The 11744-nt window shown below is 38.5% G+C and overlaps 1 protein-coding gene across 1 annotated transcript in view; it reads right to left on the reverse strand.

Annotated features, from left to right (window-relative positions):
* Positions 1–10114, reverse strand: part of LOC110042059 (dnaJ homolog subfamily C member 3-like) — a 10434-nt gene extending 320 nt beyond the window's left edge. Inside the window, exons 1-16 of the mRNA XM_020747392.2 lie at positions 9968–10114; positions 9736–9849; positions 8409–8533; positions 7526–7600; positions 7366–7404; positions 7154–7258; positions 6299–6387; positions 5419–5511; positions 5250–5310; positions 4384–4442; positions 4030–4135; positions 3249–3369; positions 2583–2632; positions 1220–1302; positions 980–1125; positions 1–665 (exon numbers count right to left, since the gene is read on the reverse strand). The exon at positions 1–665 is cut by the window's left edge and continues 320 nt beyond it. Coding sequence (XP_020603051.1) covers positions 535–665; positions 980–1125; positions 1220–1302; positions 2583–2632; positions 3249–3369; positions 4030–4135; positions 4384–4442; positions 5250–5310; positions 5419–5511; positions 6299–6387; positions 7154–7258; positions 7366–7404; positions 7526–7600; positions 8409–8533; positions 9736–9849; positions 9968–10037 — 1467 coding nt within the window. The 5' untranslated portion in view covers positions 10038–10114 and the 3' untranslated portion in view covers positions 1–534. The remainder of the gene's footprint in view (positions 666–979; positions 1126–1219; positions 1303–2582; positions 2633–3248; positions 3370–4029; positions 4136–4383; positions 4443–5249; positions 5311–5418; positions 5512–6298; positions 6388–7153; positions 7259–7365; positions 7405–7525; positions 7601–8408; positions 8534–9735; positions 9850–9967) is intronic.
* Positions 10115–11744: the final 1630 nt, after the last annotated feature.

Raw genomic sequence — 11744 nt, forward strand, 5'->3', positions numbered from 1 at the left:
TCACCAACGAAATAAATCAATTGACTTGATCAGTTTGTTTTTTTTTTTTCATCTGTTCTACAAAGCTAATAACTGGAGACTACAATTCTAGCCTGTGTAAATCCCTGTTTAGTGATTCGCTTGCTAAACCGAGCCGTACAATTAGGTAACGTAAATTGGAAAAAATTGGGTAATATCAATTCAATGTCTCTCAAGAAGATAGAACGGGAAAAAAGCGTTGTCTTTCCACCAACACAAACAGCCTTTTCCAGTCAGATCTTATAACCATTTGTTTAGAATTATCGCGAAACTCGAAGATGTGTTTTGAAATTACTTGCTCACCATGACAACCAAGTAGACAGATCAGTGACCTCCCGAGATAATTATATTCACTACAATTATAATCAATTATAATTGTAATAAATTATAATTATAATTATAATATTCCAGGTTAAAATTTCTTTCCCTCTGATTCCTGTAACGATGGGATTCCTTGGTCAGTACAAAGACAAAAACTAGAATGGAAACCTAAATTCTGCTCCCGTAAAGAATGACTCAGTTGAAGTGAAATTTGAACTGGAATCCTTCTCCGAATGGAAATCCTCCGTGATGCCATTGATGGCCGCCACCGCTTTGTGCTTCTGGGTCCAACGGGTCTTCGCCGTTATCGTATTTTGCACGTTTTTCTGTTGGGAAAAAAAAGAACGAGATAAGAACACAAACCTCGTTACTTCCTTTCTCCCACAATACTCCTCTCTGAACCTCCCTCGGGAAGCTATTCCCCATAAGCATTCTCACCACGTGACTTCTATTAGCCAATCAAGAAACCACAAGAGCACTGAGAGTGTTACGTCATCTTGCCGTCACAAGGTTACGTCATGCTGCTTAGAAACCCGCGGGTAGGGTCAATTCTCGAAGGCGCCTTTTCAGTGAGCACTATCACAGAAACGGCCTTTTGATAATTTTAAAACGAAATTCGAAGCCAAATAAATTTTCCTACCAGGGTCGCTGAGCACTTCCTTAGCTGCAGCGATGTCGATGAACATTTTCTCGGCTTTCTTCTTATCGTCGCCTTCATAATGATCAGGATGCCATTGTACAGCGAGTTTTCGGTACGACCGCATGATTTCCTTCTTCGTTGCTGACCTGAAAACAAATAAACAGGTTCCTGGTATTGAATGCTGTTCTTTCTTTAAATAAACTACACCAACTATTTCAAAGTCGACATAAATAAACTTACCTTTTCAATCCCAATATTTTATAGTAATCCCGTTTCTTGGACTGCTTTTGTAGTCTTTGCGCTCTGTCAAGACCTTCTTGGACCTGTAATCGATTTAAACCGACACACAACTATTAAGATAAGTTTTAAATACGTCACTGTATGTTTGGTTAGAAAAGTCACTAGGGAGTTTACGAAAACACGACGGCAACGGGAACGTCACTGAACAGAAGAATTAATGAGCAGTACAATGGCTGTGCACGTGCGTTATAATTCTTGGTAAGTTTCTTTGCCGTCCTCTGCGAAACAACCTGAAATGACCAAATTTCGCGTTGTCTGGAGAACGTGAACCACGACGACTAACTTTTTAAACTTTTATTCCAAATTTATCGCTGTGTTCCGGATTTAGTTTTGCGATAGGTTTGACAGTGATAAACAAAGTAAATGACTTTACAGTATCGCGAGATTCGTGGGTAAAATATAAATTCATTTGTTAAACGACGTTGTCCTCGGCGTCGCCGTCGTGGTTTCGTAAACTCCCAACATTCAAGGAAGCCGCGTCACAAGCCAGCGGTTGTCAAAATATTCTGTTCTTGACAGGATTTGCACTTGTCTCTTCCTTCCAAGTACGTTTAGTTGATCCAAAAACTGAAGCCCCACGGTCCACACTACGCCGGAGGTATGAAAACGGAGGTTTCACTCTGAAAACGCATCAAATGTTTTCCGCCCACACTACGCCGGAGGAATTTGAAAACGGAGGTTTCACTCTGAAAACGCATCAAATGTTTTCGCCCACACTAAGGAGGAATTTGAAACCGCAACAATCACCGGCCATTTTGGATTTGTGTTTGAGGAACAAACTCGGGCAGGGAAATCAAATGACTGTCGTGGCGCCATCGTTTTCGAAAAGCTCCGTTTTCAAAATGTTTTCTGTCCACAAGAAAACGAAAAGCCAGCGTTTTCAAATTCCTCCGATTTAGTTCCGTTTTCATGACGGATTAGTGTGGACGGTAGCCCTAGCCGTAGAAATAAAGCTGCGTTTTCAAATTTCTCCGGTTTGAAGAGCGTTTTCATGACGGATTAGTGTGGACGGTAGGCGTAACCGTAGAAATAAAGCTGCGTTTTCAAATTTCTCCGGTTTGAAGAGCGTTTTCATGACGGATTAGTGTGGACGGTAGGCCTAGCCGTAGAAATAAAGCTGCGTTTTCAAATTTCTCGGGCGTAGTGTGGATGCTGCCTAAGACTACTACTAACTACCAAAGACTCGTAGTTACTTACAACTTGAGACAATATCCCCTAATTGACGATTAACTAAATTCTTGCCACCTGTCTGCTTGGTGATGTATTGATATTTTAAAGAGAAGATACGTGTTGATCAGCTTACCTTGTGTAAGTGTTCATTAATATTCTTTGCTTTCTGGTAATCCGCTACGGCTGTGGGTAAAAAAGTGGTCGATAGTTTAGTTAAGTTCCTTTTCCTTACGTGGAGGATAGGGCCAGGTTGCTCGAAAGTTAGCACAAACAAAGCACATTACGAGTTTTGTTTTATTTCCAGGTTCGTTTATTAAGGAGGAAAAAACATGCGCGAAAAAAATGGACGCGCAGAAAACAGGATTGAACCGTGCCTTATCTCGGATTACGTTTTCCTGTATTTCTGTCAGTAAGTTTTCCAAAATTTACGACCAATCAAATATCATACAGCTACACGTACCAATCACACATGTAGCACGTGCCATTCACACGTGTAGTACGTGCCAGTCACACGTGTAGTACGTGCCAGTCACACGTGTAGTACGTGCCAGTCACACATGTAGCACATGCCATTCACACATGTAGCACGTGTCATCCACACGTGTAGCTGCTTTGACCTCTTCTTCCAAAGCAATTTGTTTTTGTTTGGTTAAGGAGAAGACAACCCAACACAAAGAATAACGTCCAAAGAGGCCTCAATGCAAATCACAATCGAAAATATCGACAGTAAAGCGAAATGAAAGAGAAGAAATGGTAAAAGGAACATGAAAGTAGAGATTAAAAAATGGCATTTTCGTACCTTCATCATACATTTCATTCAGTATGTGTGCTTCCGCTCTGTCGCACAAAGCGTCAACATCATTTTCGTCAATTTTCAACGCTTCGTTGCACTGTATGATAGCATCGCTGGGATTTTCAAGCTGAAAATCAAGACAACGAAAAGTAAAATTTAAAGGAGAAAACATCTTAAAACTGTCGTCGTTTGAACAGTCCAGAGTCCAGAACAGTCCAGAGTCTTTTCATCCAATCAGAAACTTCACGACCATTCCGAAATGTTGTGTCGTCAACTACTCGCCATCAAGTCCTGTTACCTACAATCGTGGACAAAAGTCCTTGGGACACTTACGTAATGTAACGGATTATCTGTGTTTTACAACTGAAGTATGAAGAAAACGCTGCTATATCCTTTATAAACGGGTTGCTGCCCCCCCCCCCTCCCCCCCCCAACACAATGTTGAAAATCAGCTGAAATTGCACGTACTAGTTTTCAACATTGTATGGGGGGTGCGGGGCGAGGTTAGGCAGGTGAAGTTGTTTTCGCGCCCGGCGTGTACGCAAAAGCGCCAAAAGTGCAAATTTGTCCCAAGACTTTTGTCCATGATTGTAGCAACAACTCTGTGCAATCAACTATTGCCAATGAGCCTCTTTTACTTCGCCATGATCCTTTTGAGTGACGTGTGCGGCCTTATGTCCCAGTGACGGCACACGAATTTGCGGTCATGGCCTGGGGAAAAGCCGAGCAGGCAAGATACAACACAGCTCGTGACTTTTATGTGTTAAGAATGAGAGGGGAGGCTCACCTTGAGGTAACAATGGCAGAGTTGTCGTCTAGCCTTGCCCACAAGAGAAGGGACTTTAGACTCTGTTTTGAGTGCTTGTTTCAGTTTGGATTCCGCTTCTTCATATCTGTGACAAGAAAGAGTCAGGTAAGATCACTGGTAACCATTAAATTATAAGTTCACAAGTACACGTGAAAGAGCTTCATGCTCTGTTAGTGAATAAATAGCCCATTAACTTACTAATTAGACTACTCAGCCAATCTCAAACCGTAGTAAACCAAAACCAAAACCAAAGTAATTCCCTGATTACTTTCGACACTCAGTTGAAAACTGATCTATTCATCAAAAGCATATCTAACATTCATAATAACTTACTCTCCATGGTTGATCAGATCTTGAGCTGCTTGCATTTGTTTATTCAACTTTTTAAGTTTCTACAAAAAAAACAATGTGAACAATAAAATAATATGAACTACAATTTATTCATTTACTAGGGCAAGACCTTATCATTCCTTATTGTATTCATTAGTAACATTAATTCATTGTTTTCTTTATTTATGTCGGGTTTCCCTTCAACTTTCCTGGGTGTTATAAATGTACAATCCTGGTTAAAAGCCTTGCACACTCTGTACCTTTGCCAACACATGGTGTTTCTGTTCACCTCCCCATCCCTACATTGCTTTGGGCCGCAGGGGGATTGGACTTCCCACTTCAAAATAATGTGTCACCAGTTGGCATGTTGTCAAGTGTCCCAAGGACTTTTCGCCAGGATTGTAGGTCATATCAGAGGCACTATCCTGTACATCTACAGACAATTCTTGTCTGTGTTGTATCAAATCTGCAAACTGTCATCTCAGACACTGACTTGCGAATCAGTTAAAAAAAACAGTACTACTGACAATTTCCAATTCTTCTCTTGATGGGGAATATAAGTTACGTGGCAATAAAAAGCGAAATAACAACTGAACGAAAATGTTGGAAAATAATCCACAAGGGGACATTCAGGTTTTGTTGTCTGTTGTCAGATAGAAAATTTAGGAATATTGTCTTGAACTGAATGCTAGAAAAAACTACAGTTGAACCTCTTGTAAGTGGAGACCTTTGGGACCAGAAAAAGAGTCGGCTTATGATGGGTGTTCGCTAGCGGAGGTTTGACTGTACTGAGTACAACCATACAGAAAGACAATGTAAAATCTTGGGTTTTACCAAACCTGACTTAACAAAATTGGACTTGTACACACCTTGTAGAAAGGAAAGCAGTCTTTGTGATCAGGATCAAGCTTGAGACATTCTCGAATTTCCCTGGAATGTTCAAAAGAAAAACACTACATATATGGGCAAAGACTAGCTCTTAATAAGCCTGTGTGTAAATATCACATTTCATTTAAACGGGGAACCTTTATTCCTTACCTCAATGCATCCTCTAGTTCTCCCATTTCATAATGCAATTCACTGAGTCTAAGGTAAGCTGCTGTATTGTCAGGTATAAGTTTGGTGGTCGGCCTGTAAAGGTAAACCACAAACTGTTAACTACTAGTAGCAGCCTGGGACATTGTATGCTCAGAGGAAGGATGCAGAAACATCTTAACAGTAAATAAGGTAACCTTAATTATATACAATTTTTAAAAAGGAAACAAAATTTTTCATTTTACAATCAATGTTTCGACATTCTTATGTCATCCTCAGTCTTCAGTTACAAATATTCGATGGTTGTACATTTGAATAAACAATAATAATATGTGGTATCTATTGCACAATTCCAGAAAACACCCATACTTCCCCACAGAGGGGATTGGAATTTCCTGGGCATGGGGGTGGGGGGGGGGGGGGGGACGACGTATGCAAGACTAAAACATTTAAAGAAATGTATGAAGATTTTCCATAGGGTTGGGGAGGGCTTTAGAAAAAATCCCTTCTGTGTAGAAGGTATGGATATTTTTTGAAACTTTCCATTGAGAATTAAGTATTTATTTCATAAAATGGGTTCTAGATGTAAGACAGGCAGTTGCTGGTGGCCTAAATGGATGCAATCCTTTCTGATTCAGGATAGAGGGTATGTATCCAAGAACTCACGATTTACAAGACCAGAACCCTGAGGCGCCCCACTGACTGAAGCTGACTTTGTGAATGTGTCATTTAAGCATTGATTGAGTTTTGTTCATCCTAAACATTGATTGAGTTAGCAAACTCAGGTCACATATTCAATTCATTTCTAATCTAGTGATTAGTTCATGTAACGTAGCCTTTAAAAAAACTTATAGAGAATACCTAAAGTAGCCAAAAGACTCACTTGATGTCTGAAATTGCACTGATGAAGTCTCCCATATTTTCATGACAATCAGCTCTCATTATTCTTAGCTCAGTATCCCATGGGGCAACCTGGAAGCCGAAGAATAGTCACCTCCTAAATTTCATTCTTGTAGTGGGGACATGGAATTTATTAACCTTCTTGACAGAGAATTGCTAAAAAGTAATCACTACAAAGAAACCAGGAGGCATGCCCTGTGAGAAAACAGAAAATTTATGTGTCTTACAGGATGAGTCTTGTTTCTTTAAAGATGGGGTAGGAAATTCCTTCATCAGTAACTAATTTAAATTGTTGATGTTATGCTTGTCTGGTAACACTTTTTAAACAAGACCTAAGTTTCAACCTACTTTTTTCCCATCAATTTATGGCTCACATGGTTAATGCTGGCGCCATAAATTAATGGCAAAAACTTGGTTCACATATAAGGGCTGGTAAATGGTAAGTGCGAGACTTTGCGAGAACCCAAGACTAGCGTTTTTCTTTGCGAGCCCAAGATATTTTGACCTTTTAAATTGCTAGACTGAGACTTCATAGTGTTTTAAATACGACTATGAGATGTTCAGACTCTAAGATGTTCTTCAGATATCATTAATAAAAACAAACAAACAAATAGGGACTCAAAGACTTTCTTTGCCTTGTAAAAATTCAAGACTGAGAAAAAAAAACAGAGAGTGGGAGATGCACATAACTGCTAAAACAAGGACTGCAAGATCTGTGAAATTCGACAGAAATACAATCGCAAGGCCCATGATTTTTGAAAGACTATTCACCATCTCCTACATATGGACTACAAACTCATTTAATAAGATCTACTCTATGAAGTGACAACTATGGTACCTCTATTGCTCTTCCCAGTAACTCAATAGCTCTTGAGTAATCTCCCATATTAACAGCATTTCTTGCTTCTGTAATCTCTCTTCTGATGGGATCTATTACACTTAACTGCCAGAAAAAAACAGATAAACAAAAAAAATGTAACTAAACAGGGAAAACAGAGCATACAATAGTTTTACATTTCTTCCATTCAACAAAACATTTCAATTTCATACCTGTTGCAGTGCGTCTGGATTATCTGGATTTTTGTGTAACTGAAAAGAACATCGACCCATTAATTAAGGTTGAAAAGAGATTTGTAGTAATTTACCCTCATTTAAATGACATCTTCTTTTTCTTTTAATTAATTTCATGAACTACAAAATCAAGTCTTACCACTGCCTCATAATCAATGTGTGCTTCATCTAACCTTCCTTGTTTAAGTAAAACATTCCCTCTTTGTAACCGTGCCTGTTCAAACAAAAATAGATTTTTAATAACTAAAAAAGCCCTGAAAAAATTTGAACACATTTATTTCTTCTTTACTCATTCACTGTTGTATTTTGGTTGCATTTTAAGTCAATTGCTCTAAGTTAGAGATGTTCCTGTGTCAGTTACTCACTGGCTTTTACATTTATATTGACAATATTACTTTTACATGCACCTCTTGTAAGTTCTGTTTAAAGGGATGTCAAAACCAGAAGTGACATTATACCACATGTGCTCCACAAATGAAAGAAAAGTTCAGTTGAACATGTAATATGGCACCTGTTTTTTGGGGGGTCCACATTTTTATCAAAAAATACTTATTTAGAATATATAAATCAAACAGACACTTGACAGAAACAGAGACTAACAGCGCATGGTAAAGATCAAGTTTGCTGACCTTTTACAATAAAAAATATGAGGTTTTGCATACACTGATCATCAGTCGGTGATTAACTGGCCATTTTTGAGGGGTTATTTTGGCAGTTTGGACAAGCTTCAGTGGCCGTTGTCATTGTGGAGAGGTGGCCACTGTAGAGAGGTAGAAATAAGAGTGAATGTATGGACTGTGTGCTGGGACCAAACAAGTGGCAGTTGTACAGAGGTGACCATTACTGGAGGTTCCACTGAACTGCAAATTGTTTGATGAATAATTTCAAAATAAAATGAAGACACAAGTGAAGGGATGTAAAGAAGCTTTACATGTTAACATAGATTTGAAAAAACAGAAAGAAACAGGATGTAAAATAGCATCCCCACCCTTTTCACCCTCTAAACCAGGAAACTATCATACCTGGAAAAAGTCAGGTCTTAGCTCGAGGACTCTATCTAAATCAGGCAAAGCAGATTTTGAACGGCCCATGGCAAGTAATACTGTTGCTCTCTTAAAGTATGTTAGAAAATTATCTGGATCTCCCTCTGAAACAAACAGGGAAACAAAAATAAGCAATACACTTGTTATTTTCAAATATAATAACATATGACCACTAAATGCCAAGTCAAGATAAAAAAAAAAGCCTTGCATATTCACTGGGAAAAACCTTCTTAGAAAAACAGTAACTGTTATGTTGTGCCAATTGAACTCTCTCGTTCTAATTAGCTCGTTACTACAGTATAACCGTTTGTTTTCTTTTGCTATTGTTATCAGACTCCTAATTTGTTGTATGTTATTTTGTTACTGTTATTGTTTTATAGTTATTATAAAATCAAATGTAACTTGCAAAGTAATTTAACTCAAAACTGAAGATGGTCGATGGACGACTGAACAATGTCTTGCAAAAAAATCTAATGTGTTATATTTCTAAAAATTATAGGCTTGCTTTTATCCAGATATTTTGAACAACAAAACACATTTGAGCATATTGAGGACTAGCAGATCTATAGAAAAAATTAATGTTTCTGTACATATCAAGTCACGTTCTTTGCAAATCAATTAATAAAAACAAAGCTTGGCATCATTCTATTGGTCGCCTTCTTAATTAAGTTTCGCGCAAATTATTTTGACCCGGCGAAAGATGATGCAAGGAAGCGAGTACCTTTATATAATACGAAGCCTTTTCTTCTTTGCATACTTCAAATGCATGCCACAAAACCTACTAATGCCTCAAAAAGATGCGGGTTCCACTTGACAACAATCTAGAACTAGAATTATGTGATTCATTCCGGGACGTATCAAATTATAACATTCAAACTTCTACGACAGGCTCGTTTCGAGAAATTAAAATATAGCGCTTTTCCCACAGAGGTGGAATATTAAATGCTTCAAGCAATATCACTTTTCTCTGTTTCTGAAATAATTCTAATACCGAGTTTCAAAACAAAACGTTACGTTACACTCGCCGGTATAAACAAATTTATTGAAAGAAGTCCCAGATGATCGCGGATCGCGAGTGATCGAGTATATTCAACACCTATACCATAATTTAATTTTCTGTAGCAAAGTTAGATTGTTAAATCACGTTGCAGTTTTATTTATCTACAACCTAGAGCTGATAATTCTCTAATGTAGAGAATTTTACTGACCGGTAATGAAACTGACATCATAAATTTAGACAAGTAAAAATTAAATCAATTTGGAGAGTCAATGTTCATATGATTTTACCACAATAAAATCCACTTACCTACTGCTGCATGATAGTGCACTAAAGCATCGCTTAACTGTCCACTTGCAAGCAATTTCTTGCCGTGTTCAAGATGATTTTCAATCTCTGATGCCGAAAGTTTGCTGGAAACTCCTGCAAGATGAAATGGGATTTAACAGGCACGTCATCGACTAACTCTTCTACTGATTCACTACAAAATCCTAACCCGTAAGGCCGCCGAAAGATAATCTGCTAGTTTTAAAGGACTCACCGATTATCTTAAGTTCCAGGCTGATGAAAATTAAATGTAAAGACGAAAAAAGTTGGCCGAAACTACACATTTTCTGACTGACACCGGCCGATGTTTTGCCTTAATTTTCTGTTTCCCTCTCTGTTCTAAAGAAGTGAACCGCAGCTCATTTTCAGTGTTGGCGCACTCCATCGTGGTTGCACCCGATTGGTCAATAACTTGTACCCAAACTTCCAAAACTTATTCGCGGAGTAATAATCAGACAGGACTGGGAAACAAACATGGAATTGTTGTTATTCTTGGAAGGACCAAAGAGATGAACCTCCCTCCCTCTTTCCAACATACGCACACTCTCCCCGAAATCAATTGCAAAACATGGGCCGGGTTGTTCGAAAGCCGGTTAACACAAACCCAGGATTAAAAGTTAAACGAGGTATCAATTTGTTTTTGTTTAAAAATGCTTTTCAGTGTTTATGTTTTGTGTAGTTTGAAATTATTCAACCTCAAAACTGAAGGACAAACAAAATAAACAGAAAACCTTACCAAAAAGTTGCAAATTTGAAATCAAAATTCTCGCTAACCGTGGGTTAACTTTACCGGGTTTTGAACACCCGTTTCTCGAAAGCCCCGGAATTTTTCTACCCCGAAAAACCATTTTTAGTTCATCTGTATCGAGAAACAGGAAGGTGTATAGGCCTGAAACTTCTTGTGTGAAGGGAACTTCTGGTCATATTAAGAATACATGTATGTAAGTAAAACAGCTCTGTAATCATAAGGTTTGAGATTTTACTACGGCTTTCCGGGTGCGAAAACTTTTCGGGACCTTCGAGAAACGGGCCCCAGAACGCTAATGTCCCTTTTTGCAAGGGGAGGGGGTGGAAGAGGGGGTGATCGTGATTTTTTTGTCCAAGTCTCAAACTGGCCGCTTAACAGATGGCCTATCCTAAAAATACTCACTGGGCATGGTCTAAAGTCAATTTGAAAGGCGTATCCAGGGCGTATCAATCAAAAATTCTTCATGCAAGGAAACAATAGGACAATCAACACTCTTTCAAGCGATCAATACTTTAAACAAAGTTCAGTGCCAACTTGTTACTTAACGGTATAATATGCGTAACATCGTGTAAAAGTACGGTGCAATAAATTGTCCTCTACTCTTCTACGTTGTACAGTACTATATTCCTCAGTATTACTTACAGTTCCCAACAAAACGTGATGATGGATCGCATTTTAAACATAACAATAAAAAAAACAAGCATTTGGATGAGCAGAAAATCGGGACTTTGAAAACTGGCCGCTTAGATAGGGGTTGTCCGCTTAATACATATACAGGGCCGTTATATACAAGTTCGACTGGTATTTCAAACCTGGGATCAGCAGATAATGATCTAATCAAGAATGTTACAAGCCGGTTATTACCCGCTCAAGCTTATTGAAAGTAATGTAATTTCCTGCATACGGTGCACTTTGTTGACCGCCTCTAATTGACCTTTAAAGCTTTTTTCAACTTATATTTCAGCCAGGTTTAATTACATAAAACTCAGTACAAAATATGGTAAACGCTCACTCAGATGTTTGCTTCTAGATGTAATTGGAAAACTTGAACTATTCCTACGAAACTTTCACATCCGAAAGATTTTCGTCTAGTTCTTCAGGCAATCTTCGATCCTTCCCACGAAGATTGCGTGACGAGCGCAAAGAGCATCTGCATGTAAGCCTCCGTGCTTAGTTATTGGACAATTTTTCTACTTGACATTGACTTTATTTTTATGCAATTAAAATGGCAGTTAACAAAGCA

The sequence above is a fragment of the Orbicella faveolata genome, unplaced genomic scaffold, assembly GCF_042242905.1.
Source record: "Orbicella faveolata isolate gen_17 unplaced genomic scaffold, um_ofav_v1 contig_25, whole genome shotgun sequence".
Taxonomy (NCBI): domain Eukaryota; kingdom Metazoa; phylum Cnidaria; class Anthozoa; order Scleractinia; family Merulinidae; genus Orbicella; species Orbicella faveolata.